General features: G+C 36.8%; 1 protein-coding gene across 5 annotated transcripts in view; it reads left to right on the forward strand.

The window, feature by feature from the left end:
* LOC106783822 overlaps positions 1-12,351 on the forward strand; it is a 221,227-nt gene that overhangs the window by 162,898 nt on the left and 45,978 nt on the right. For all 5 annotated transcript variants that reach the window (XM_014742718.1, XM_014742716.1, XM_014742720.1 and 2 more), the window contains one exon: positions 11,924-12,062. In XM_014742718.1, coding sequence (XP_014598204.1) covers positions 11,924-12,062 — 139 coding nt within the window. The remainder of the gene's footprint in view (positions 1-11,923; positions 12,063-12,351) is intronic.

Here is a 12,351-nt window from a genome sequence, read left to right on the forward strand (position 1 = left end):
GAACGCCCATTTCGAAGTGCCCTTAACCTCTGTTTGAACAACACTAATCCGTAGTCCCGACTATCTCGGAATTTCGGATAAAAGGGCCACTCTCGAGGCTGGGCGCATGATGAATTTTACGAAGCAAGGAAGAGCTTGCGAAACGTCCGTTCATCCTCGCACTCCGATTTTACGCAAAAGGAAAGCATAGCAGGATGTTTTTGTACGAAAATAGAAACGAGTTTCAGAGTTATCTTTTTTTCCTAATATTAAATAGATAGTTTGTTAATAATATTTCAAAGTTATATTTTAATCTCGTGTATAGAAATGATATATATATTATAACACATTTCATAATATATTCTCGTGTATAGAAATGATATATATATTATAACACATTTCATAATATATTCTCGTGTATAGAAATGATATATATATTATAACACATTTCATAATATATTCTCGTGTATAGAAATGATATATATATTATAACACATTTCATAATATATATATAATATTATATAATATATATATATATTATAATAATATTATTCTCGTAATGTGTTATTCTCGTTGAATAAATAAAACGTATCAAGGATATAAATTATATAATGATGATATGATCGAAAAATATCATACAAATCGTTTCTCGATTTTCTACGAGTTATATTCTATTCTCTATATATATACTTGTCGTGTCTAACTCGTATTAAAATACGTGTGTTGTATCGACAAATAAATAAGACAGACTATCCTTGCAATTATAATTCCATCGACATTTCTATTCGTTTTTGTTTAGTTAGTATACATCGCTTTAAATATGCCGGATTTATTCCTCTCTCTCTCTCTCTTTCTCAAATACGTTGCTTTCCTTTCCGCACGAAAACGGGACGTGACAGAAATCTAATAAATATCATCCCGAGGCTAAAGAAGGAAACAGGGATAGAAAGAACGGTCGGAAGTAAAGCGAAGGAACGGATGCAGAGGTAAGAAGAAAGAATGATCCTGAAAAGGGACGAAACGTAAGCGTAGGGAAGACGTAGGAAGAATGGACGTTCCGAAGGGCGAGATAAATTGAAGAGCTCTCCGCGTTGTCAACCTTCTCCGACAGCGAACAATTTTCTCCTATTTTCCACCCTGTGAATATACATACGTTGCGTCTAACCATAGTTACACGTATACACAAATAAATATGGTTCGATCGTATAGATGATTTATATATATATAGGAATTGATAATACTTGCAAATTATTTACTTATAAATATCTGTTATATTGTTGATCTTTAATATTTCTTTTTTTTTTATTATTATTTGCAATTTATATAGAAAATTCCATATATTAAATTACATGAAATTTTCATTATGTATATATGTACATATATTTATTTATTGTATTATAAATTTGTATTTTATATGATGCAAACAATACGGCATTAAGGTGCACGTCAATAATGCAACATCGAGCTATCTCTCTCTCTCTCTCTCTCTACTTAGTTATTTATATTTATTTATTTATTCAGAACGGTTCGGACCGATCGTCACTTCATGAATGCGATATTAGCTTCGTTCTACCTTTCCCGTTTTCAACGATTTTATGGATATCTTTTTCTTCTTCTTCTTCTTCCTCTTCGTCTTATTCTTCTTCTCTTATTTTGAAAATCAAAACCCGATAAGGGAAACAGTATCTTATTATAAACTATTGTTGGAATTGAACTCCATTGGAAAATATCTAGTCGTTTGACTTAAGCTTTACGCAAAAATAAACCTTTCGTTTTACTAATTCGATTAGAAAATTTAAACACGCGAATACATGTTGAATCTAATTGTTCAATTTTCAGAAGAAGTTCTATTCGATTGTTAAACGAAGGAATATCTCGGAAGAAAAATTGGCGAACTTTTCGAGGCTTTATCGTATTTGCATCGAATAGAAGAATTTCTCACTCTCTCTTTCTTTCTTCCTGTTCTTTTTCTTTGTTCGAAATGAAAGTGTCGGTGTGTATCGAAGATACGACAGGGAGAAAACCGACGCCGGTTTTCACGGCAGATTCCATAACGAAATATCTTTTTAACCGCGTAAGTCTCGTTCCTCCGTATCGCTAAACTTTACGATTCTTTCACAGAGTTACTATACTTACATTAGTTATTTATTTATCACAGAGTATATTTTTTCTCAAGAAAATTTATCCATCCATTTTCTTTTTTTTTTTTTCCAATGAAATTATTTTTCATTCATGATACTATAGTAAAAATCTTGTATACTCGTTTACGATACAATAAGTACAAATGATATTTTTCTCACTTTTTATATATTATATTATAAATATATTGTATATCATATCTCACAGCTAATTTTCTTCCGTTGTCTCTTAAATATCACAAGAAAGAGATCCGACTCGATTACGACTCTTGACCTAAGATAAGTCCTTTCACCTTTAGCTTCAACGTTCTCTTGTACTCCATTCGGAGACTATAATAGACTTATGAATATTCACGAGTGTTTGCATAAAATGTATGCTAACGTATAATACCTACCCTTATAAGCGAGAACCGAGCTTTCTGATCTTTTCGAAATTTTCCTTCCTTTTCTTTCTTTTCTTATTATTTTTCAAACAAGCCATTTTATTATACCATCGTTTCTACCGCATCGATAAAAACAAGAGAATTTGTCATAGGTGACAATTTGTCGAACGATAGTCAGAATGATCACCATTACCAGAGATACTGCTTGAAACAGTCAAATGGGACGGAAAATTATGCGAGTCCGCGTCTTCTACATTGACGATGCGATTGACGATGCGATTGACGATTACGGGGGTGAGTGAAGAGAGAGAGAGAGAGAGAGAGAGAGAGAGAGAGTTCCGAGCTTTAATTGCGACGACACTGACGCGTTTGATCCGAGAGTATCGGGACTCAGACTGCGAGTCATGAGTTATTCATTCCACCCAAAATCCGGTTCGGTTTCTATCGGGTGTCCCGTTCCAGTGATGATTGAAAGCTTGCTCGTGGGAGTAGACGTCGACTTAAAATTCTCGATAATCCGCGATAGCCGATTAGAAACGAAAGGGGATTCGTAGAATAGTGTGCCGAGGATTACAGTTTAAACAGTATATACGATAGAAAAATTATTACCAATCTATGCGTGTTCCATAATATAATACCGTTTATTTTTTTTTTATAGGATATTATACATTTTTATAAAACAAACTTTTGAAATTCTTAATACAAGGAAAAAGTAAAGGATGGAAACGGTAAATTGCGATTTCGCGTTTGCCACCTTAGCGAAACGCGAGAATCCAAGTAACACCGAGTTGAACTTCTCAGCAATTGTACGTTGCCTTTTCGTGCTGAGAAAAGGAAAACGTTCATTCGAAGGAAGAGAAGAAGAAGAAGAAGAAGAAGAAAGAAAGAAAGAAAGAAAGAAAGAAAGAAAGAAAGAAAGAAAGAAAGAAAGAAAGGAGGAAAGGCTTTTCGGCTTCACCGACATTCTCGATGTGAAAAGCGAAGGAAATAGAAAGAGAAAAATAGACTGGCAGGAAGAAAAATGATAGAATTAAACTTTAGGAGAAAATAAAGAGACTCTTGGCTTTACGCTCGAACTACGACGACTCGTTTCTTTGATCGGTGATGATTAAAATTCGTTACTCGAATTTATTTCTACTTTCTTAATAATACTTCTTCACATAAAAATTCGAAGAAATTTTTATTTAGAATAATTTTCTAACGTGATTATAATATGAACTTGTTTTTATTATTTCTACAAATTTATGTTCAGATTATTTCATTAAAATATACATATATAATATAATATATGAAGTGGCATCCACTTATATTTTTTATCACTTTAAATTGTTTGTCTCGCGTATCTATCGATCGATATTTTCTCCGTTTCTTGCTCAAATAACGCGCATTCACTTTTCGCGGCGCATAAAAATATTCGTAGCCTCAAAAAAAAAAAAGAAGAAATTAACAAGAGGACGAAAAAAAAGGGGAGACTCGGAATGGTCCTCGGAATTTTTGTTTCTCACCAAACGCGAGATCTCACTTTCAAGTTTTAATGGAATATCCTCGACTTCCATTCGAGCTTAGTCGTAAAATCGATGGAAAGTATTCGGGATAGAAAGAGAGAGAGAGAGAGAGAGAGAAAGAGAGAGAGAGATGGAGAAAGATTCGTTCCATCGTGCGCAACGAATCGTGCAATTTTTGCACTTGAGAATGGAAACTCGCAGGGACAGCTGGTGCGCACCGTCGATACGATGATCCGGATCTATGGGAAGAGTTTCCGTGAGAAAGTTTTTGAACGAACCGTGAACGAACCGTGAACGAATCGAGGCAGCGTGCGGCGGATGACAAAGTGCCGTATCAATGTAGAATCACGTTCGAAATTGTCCGTTCCTTTTTTTTTCTGTCCACTTCTCACTCTCACTCTCTCTCACACACTCTCACTCTCTCTCTGTCTCTTTCGTTAATCAATTATGTATAGCAATTGAAAGACTCATTGGGTGTCGCGCCAAACGTGTGTGGGATTCGAGAAAGATTTGAGAATATCGGGAGGGAAGAAAAAAGAAAAAGAGAAAAGAAGAACAATTTGAGAGACTCGATTCGGTAGAACAAGGACTGTCGAATATTTCGCTCTTGGGAGTACTGCCCATTTTACGGCCCATTTCAATCCATGACGTCGTCATCGAAAATGAACTTTCTCTGTTTCTATCTCTCTTTCTCCCGTTCTTTTTCTGTCTCTTATTCGGTGCAATAAGGTCACCGACAAATTCTTCTATGTTCCCTCGAACTCTCGTTTACATGGAACGACTTTGAACGTCGTACCCTCGGCCATCTACTTTGAAAGAAATTTTAGGTGAAGCATCGATCGATCCACGTCCCGACGGTTAACTTAGGTCCATTCGTTTACTATGTCCTACCTCACTTTTTCCCCATGCATGTACGAATACGTACACGTTCCATTTTCTCGATTTATTCATCCGGAAAGAAGAACGGGCGAGAACACACGATTATCAATGGAAAACCATAGCGTTACCATGGAATCCAGCTAGGATCGATTTCGTAAGACAACGAGCAACGTTTCATTGAATTCAATTCTACAAAAGAGAGAATTAAAGACAATTAAAATGAGTATCGTGCATAAAAGAAAAAAATGTTCGAATAGTCAATACATATTATAGATCGTTTATAATACATCAAACATGTACGCTTGTACATTTAAACAAAGATACAAATTGAAATGAAGGGGGTAAAAAGTATGCACGATCGAAAGGTAGGTAGGTTATCCGCGGTCATTGGGCGTTCGTAGGTTCAGTCTGGTTTAGAACGAGACAAGAGCATGAGGGATTAGAGAAAGGGTGATGAGGGGGAGAAATAGGAAGGGGAGGATAGAACTGCGAGCACAGCAATATCAACTTTCGTTCTCGTAAAAGTTTCCGCCCGGCGACGGCTGACAGCTGTCAATGACGGGCGAGAGCAGTCGCGGTTTTCCCAGCTCGTCGTCCCCGAGTTCACCCTCTTATCCCAACCTGCACCGACGACTGTCGAAGTGTCAGGTATACGCAGTGCCATTCTTCTCCGACTTGACTGATAATAATTCACTTGTCCCAATCGAAGATTCGATGGAACGCATCCAAACTAAAACCCCTTTCCTTCCAACTTATTAACTCTATTAATTCTCCTTTTTCTCTCTCTCTCTCTCTCTCTCTCTTTCCTCATTCCTTTAACTCTTATATTCTTTTTTTGAACGAAATTATTATCGCACCAATTTTACCTTTCATAAGCGTCGCGAACAAGTGTTTTTCCTTCTTAAGTAGCTTTAAAAGCTTCTCGGAGGATTAAAATCCCTCGTTGAATTTCGAATGTTCTCTTATCCCTTACTTCCTTTTTAGTCTTATTTTATTTTTCATGGGACAACGACGACGACGATCGTTGTTGTAGTTTCTCGACCAATTTGATCAAATCAACGATTTTGACGCAACGCGAAGGACGTTGATCTACAGAGAAAAAAAAAAGATAGAGAGAGAGAGAGAAAGAGAGCGTGAAAGAGATGAAGCCTGGGAGTGGAAAAAAAGGTTTGAAAAAATGCGTGTAACATCGAGGCGCGATCGAAAGCGATACCCGTTGATTGCCGAATTCGTTAACCCTTTTCAAAGCGATCGTTCGACACGAATAGAGAGGATGGAAGAGGAAGAGGGGGGAGGAGGAGGGTGGGGGCAACAAGAGGTAAAGAGATACGACACCCTAGCTAGAACGTTGCAGATTTACACGGTGTCGTTGTATATCTCGTTTTCCTTGTTTTTCTATCCTTCTCTTTCTCTCTTTTATCACGCAGCTCAACGTTGGAATTAAAAGTGCCGACGAGAGACGCGTAGTGATGCCGGGTAATAGTTAGTCCGGTGAGTATTTTGGCGGGTAGGATTTCGAACTTGGTATCTCCGGTCGTGTCGTTTTTCGATTCTTTAAAGGGGCTTTTTTTGTCAACTACATTCCACGAATTTAACGTCTTTGTGTCACCTCGAAAGCACTATCTTTCCGATACGAGCTTTAATCGAGCTCGAATTTCCGAACAAATTAATGATGATATGGAAAATATCATAAATTTTGTTAATTTATATCGGTATATGGTTGAAATTATTTAAACGTAGGATGTCTAACGAGACAGTTTACCTCTGATCAGTTCGACTCATTTTGGCACAACGTAACGTTACGTTCAGTTACCTCCCCTGAGGCTCTCGACGAGTGCTATTGTGCGGTCTAATTTATAGAGAAACGACAGCCCGATATAGCCAGCGATAACTGCAATGACGTCAAAGATTCCACAATACTGCGGTAACCAACTGCAACGTTCGGATCACGGAAAATTGACTATCAAAGCGTGCAGGTACATATGCAATAGAAGGTAGACGAACAAAGCATAGGTATCTCTATATGAATTAAATTATCAAAAATGTTATAAATCGAGATAAAACGAGTAGATTTAAAATGACATTTCCAAAAATACACATTCTCAAATAAAATTGTTTATATGTTAAAAATCAAACTTCCTATTCGTCTATAAGATCGTTTAATTCTATTGAAATTCTATCCATTAAAATTTCCACGAGAAAACTCGATGATGATATTATTATTATTATTGTAGTTATTTCTAACGACTAAATTTCTATTTTTTCCTGGAGAAACTACGGTAACGTCACGCTTCTACTTCTCCAAACAGGTTCTTCTTGCATTATACCGATAACTTACGCCACGTCCGTTCCTTTCATCGTAGTCATTTTTTCCAAAGACGAAGATGTTCGTGGCACGAGTACCTACTACTTACACTAAAACGAAACGACAAAGGGAAAAAATATAAAGAAACAGAAAAAAAAATAACATGAAAATGGAAACGACATGGGGAACCCTGACGCGTACGTAGAGATACACGTATACATAGTATTATATATTATATAAACGTATGTGTAAGTAAACGCGTATAATCAAGGTGGATCGCGTGCCATCGTCTTAATCAAGAAATTTTGGCTCCGGTCACGTGACTCGCACGAAACAACTCGACCAACTAAAGGAGATTTGTGTGTGAAAGCAAAAGAGTGAGGGTGAGAGAGAGAAAGAGAGAGAGAGGAGAGGAGAGATGGGAACGATGTCGCCCGCCATTTGGAGGGCTGAATTACGGTCTCTTAGGGATCGTTAACCCCCTAGAGAAAGCAAGAAGAGCTGCTTTATAAGGAGACTAGGAAAAATAATGTCTCGTTCGTGAGAACAATTAGTATCAACGCTTGAAGGGAAAACTCTTAGGATAAGGTGCACTAGAAATTCGTATACCGATTCGAAGGTTGACTCTTAGTACTACATGACCGACTTTTATAATGATCTATCACACGGCTTGTGGATTTAAATGACCATATTTCTCCATCTTTTAAGAATACTCCTCGGCTGTTCTATTTTGAAAAGTACACAAAATATCTAGACCAGTAGACTCGAATGAAGCATCATCATATCTCTCTTTCTCTCTCTCTCTCGACGCGAAAATTCTTTCTACATTTTTCTTTTTTACTTTCCCCTGTTTTTTTTTCTTTTTTTATTTTTTCTTGTCGTTTAATGTATTGGTATACTTTGCATTCGTACACGCTCGAAGGGAGTTCGGACTAAGCTTCTTCTTATTTTCCCTTCGGGACGAGCGCTCGCATTATTATTATCATTATCGTTCGTGTTATTATTATCGGACTGGTGTTCGTTGTAGACCGTTTCGAGGGGTGAATTATATCCTCGCGGGGGTCGTTAGACTAGCGGAGAAAGGAGTAAGAGGTGGGAAACGAAGACGAATAAAAAGACGAGTAAAGTAATGTACCATCCGTGAGAATAAAAACACCGTAATTATGCATCGGCGTGTCTCCGCGTATAACACGAATCACGCAAATAATGCGTATTCTCTTTACCATAGAAATCGTACAGTTGATTGATGTTCCAATTTTAAAATTCGATCAAATAAATGATAATATAACGATAATTATGATAAGTAAAAATGTGTGGAAATAAATAAATAAATAAAATATCAGTTGTGTGTGATATATTCATGAAAAAAATGTATAATCATAGGTGTGTGTATGGGGTATATACGTATATCGATATTTCGCGCAAGCTTGAAAATTTTACATTGAGAAATTTCGCATAACAAAGTCGTACCTCGTACGATCGATCCAGGAAAAAAGATTTAAAAATAAAGCCGCCTTTAAGCCGTCACCTGTCACACACCTGTCGGTCGCTTCAACGTCAAAGGGTTAAAAGGATAATCAGAGAGAAAGAGAAAAATGTACATTTTTATCGAACACTACTGGTAGGGAAATTCTACGAGGGTGTCGAACTAACTCTCCCTTTTTTCTCGCCCTACTCGGAGTATTCTACCCCCGCCCGCCGCCCCCCGCCCTCTCTCATTCTCGAACGAAATCCTCCATCACGGTCGGTGGTTGGTGCGAACTGTGATTACGGATTTGACGACTTCGCCACGAATCGCGACTCACCCCTTCGACGTTCTCTCTTGGAAAATGGGGAAAGGCAAGCTGAGGTGGAGGGGGGTAGGTGCTAGGATACCACGAGGGATCGCAACCCGGGCTGCTTGTTGGTGAATTCGTTCCACTACCAACACTACGTATTGATTCCGTCTCTCTAATGCGAAATTTTCTAAATTTCAGCTAACGGGTCAAAGGGTTAATATCGCATGCCTCAATGAAAAATGAAATAAAAGTCAAATTAAACATCTAATTTGAATGGCCTTGTATAACATTATTACGAGAAGAATGAGAAAATTTTCTCTTCTAATCAAAGAATATTTGTCAATGTAGGTACTACTATAAACGTCTAGATAAACAGATCGTGTCATACTATAGCTCGAGTTTCTATACACCCATTCTCTATCTTTCCTCGAATAGAGATCGTTCTAGCAAATCAAGACTCGATGTAGTGGATGCAGCTGTTAGAAATCGTCGTTCAATAAATCGCACGACACGTTCGACGTTGCTTCCTTCAAATATCTATCTCCCTTTCTTCTCAATGTTTGTTTCACTAAAACGGTTTGTAACGTTTATTCCTAACACGCGTACATAGAAGAGATCATCTATCCAATGTTGTCTGTCGATATACCGAATGAAATTCCACGATTTTTGTTATATAAGAAAAATAAGAAATAAGTGAATGGAAGGAACAAATAATTGTATATGTTTCTTTAAAGAAACATCCTGTCTGTTTGATTCGTTATACTGTCAAAATCAATCGTTAATAGAATCGATATCGTTATAAAAACACAAAACTAGAATTGCAAAATATGGAAATACACAAATATGGAATATATATTTTTGTAACGAGAAAATCGTATATAAACGGTAAAGAGAATATAGATATAGCTTTGGGCACTCGTACGCTTACATTTTTCCGACAAAATACACTTTTCGAAAGGTCCAAATTGTTGTAATCGTTTGTTTTAATAAATATCCGAACGAATAAAAATATAGTTCGTAGAATAGACTTTCATTTTAACAACTGCAGTTTGAGAATGTCACAAGCTTTAGTTTGTAATGGGGAAGAAACGGCAACTTTGAGGCCTGTAATCCGTTGAGATAAAAGCTATCGGCAATTATACGAGTCAATATTATTTGTTAGTTTACCGCAAGAAACGATAACAAACTCTCTGAATCTCTTGAGAGGGAACACCGAAAGCTCTTTCACCCAAGACTCTTCTTGCAAGAGTTGTAAGCAATCATCTGTAAGGATCCGCTTTAACGAAGAAAAAGTAACGATATTAAAAGGTGCGACGACGTCTTCTCGCGTTTAAAAAGAAAAAAGAAAAAAGTAAAAGATAGGAACACATAGCCTTTGATATTTCTTCCTTGTGTATATACATAAGAGAGATCCATTAAAGGCATGTTAAATATAAAGCTTCTTTAACGTTGGCCAATAAAGAAGCGTTTATCTTTCTCGAAAAAAAAAAAAAAAAAAGAATAATAAAAATACAAAAAAAATTTTATGCGTATGTATATACACATATTCTAAAAATAATCATACGATTTTTCTTTCCATTGAAATAACTTGATAAAGTCCTCCAAGTAAAATAACTTTCATTTATGTATAAGATCGTTTTTTACCTCTCTTGTTAAAATAAATAAATAAAAAGAAATAATATGATTTGATGCTTAAATGCTTACTCAAATGCAATTTTTGAATAAAAAAGCTCTTGAAATTTGGTAACACAAGGAAACTCGATCTTTAGTCTTCGTTCTCTTATCCTATCTCTCTGTCTCTCTCTCTCTCTTTCCCCTTTTTTATTTGATCTACCTTGAACTCATTCAGTAAATCATCCACTTTCCATGGCACAGTCTTATACAACTTTACACGTGAAAACGTCCCAGAGTAAATGACCACTTTGTTCCGTTTACATCTTTCTACGCGCGGTAAGTACATCCCCGCGGTTGAAAAATGAGCAAACCGTTTAGTTTGTACAAACGTCTTTAGGAGAAAAAGGAAGGCACTTAAGCTTGTCGAAGGACGCCCTCCGCGAATAAACGTTTTCGCTTACGCTTTCATGCGATTTTACACTCAGGAGTGAAAAATATAGAAAAAAATAAAGGAAGAGAGAGAGAGAGATGAAAAATAAAAGTAAGAGAAAGAAATTGTAGCAAGCAAGACCAACCAACCAATTAAAGACGATCCCACTTAATATTTGTTGTAAAATTTGTTAACTCGAGTTAAAACAAATAAACAAAGATACAACGTAGTTGCATGCGTTGAACGTTAGCCATTTTGGTCTTTCGGACTCGTGGACGCGAACAACATAGGGAAACGAACGAGGCACCAGGGACTACCCTGGATTTCGATTATCGTCGATAACTCGGCTGGATGTATCCCTTCCACTGCGATGGTAGTTTCCGGAAATTCGCTTCGCCTTTGGGATTATCCCACCTTGGGAATTCTCATCTCGGTACCGCGGCGGCCTGGCTCTCTATCTTTCCCTCTCTTACATGCACGTACACACACACACACACATATACGAATATATCCATATATAGTCTTTCTCTTTTCAACGAGCTTTGTCTTCGTTCCGCGTACCGATTTGTCCCAAATTACTTCATCGTGGATATTACAGGATCCGTTCGATTATTATCTCGTCGATCCTTCGTCGATCCTTCGTCGATCCTTCGTCTTCCCGTCTCTATTCCATCTAAGTCACCGCTATCTATATCTATCCTCCTTCTGAGCCATCTTTCAAGAACGCAACTTCCCTATAAACGCGTTTCCGTTTTGGGCTTCGCGACAGGGATAATCGAATCTACGATATGGAATATATTTCTTTGGGTTATTTCAAAAATTCAAATGAGGCAAAAATGCAAATATAATATATCAATGTGAAATGTTATAATATAAAATATTAATGTTATTATTCAATTAATTGTGTTACAGAATGTTCATTTCCACCACGTTGGGAAGGCACCTGGTTTCAAAGCGGGGTGAGGCAATCGATTGTAATATCCAGGAATGAGTTATCCAGTAAAGGCAGGTGTCTCCACAATGAGGGCGACAAGTTCCTTTTAGTCGACATGTGAGTAGTTATTATTTTTCCATTTATACGATTTTGTAATATTTTTCGACGAATATTCACACGACCAGACGAAAGGTTCGTTCAATCAATAATATCTAATAATATTATCGAACGATTGCAACAACAACAACAACATCAATAGCAAAACGAATATCGTTTTCCTGTTATTTTTTTTTTTTGTTCATTTTTTCTTTTCAAACTTGTCTTCGTTTTCACCCATCAACGTGTGACGGCAAATTTGGAAATTTCATCAATTCTAAAGCCGCGAGATATCGTTCGTTCAATCTTG

Source organism: Polistes canadensis, unplaced genomic scaffold (assembly GCF_001313835.1).
Source record: "Polistes canadensis isolate GaletaPanama2010 unplaced genomic scaffold, ASM131383v1 scaffold_26, whole genome shotgun sequence".
NCBI classification, from domain to species: Eukaryota; Metazoa; Arthropoda; class Insecta; order Hymenoptera; family Vespidae; genus Polistes; species Polistes canadensis.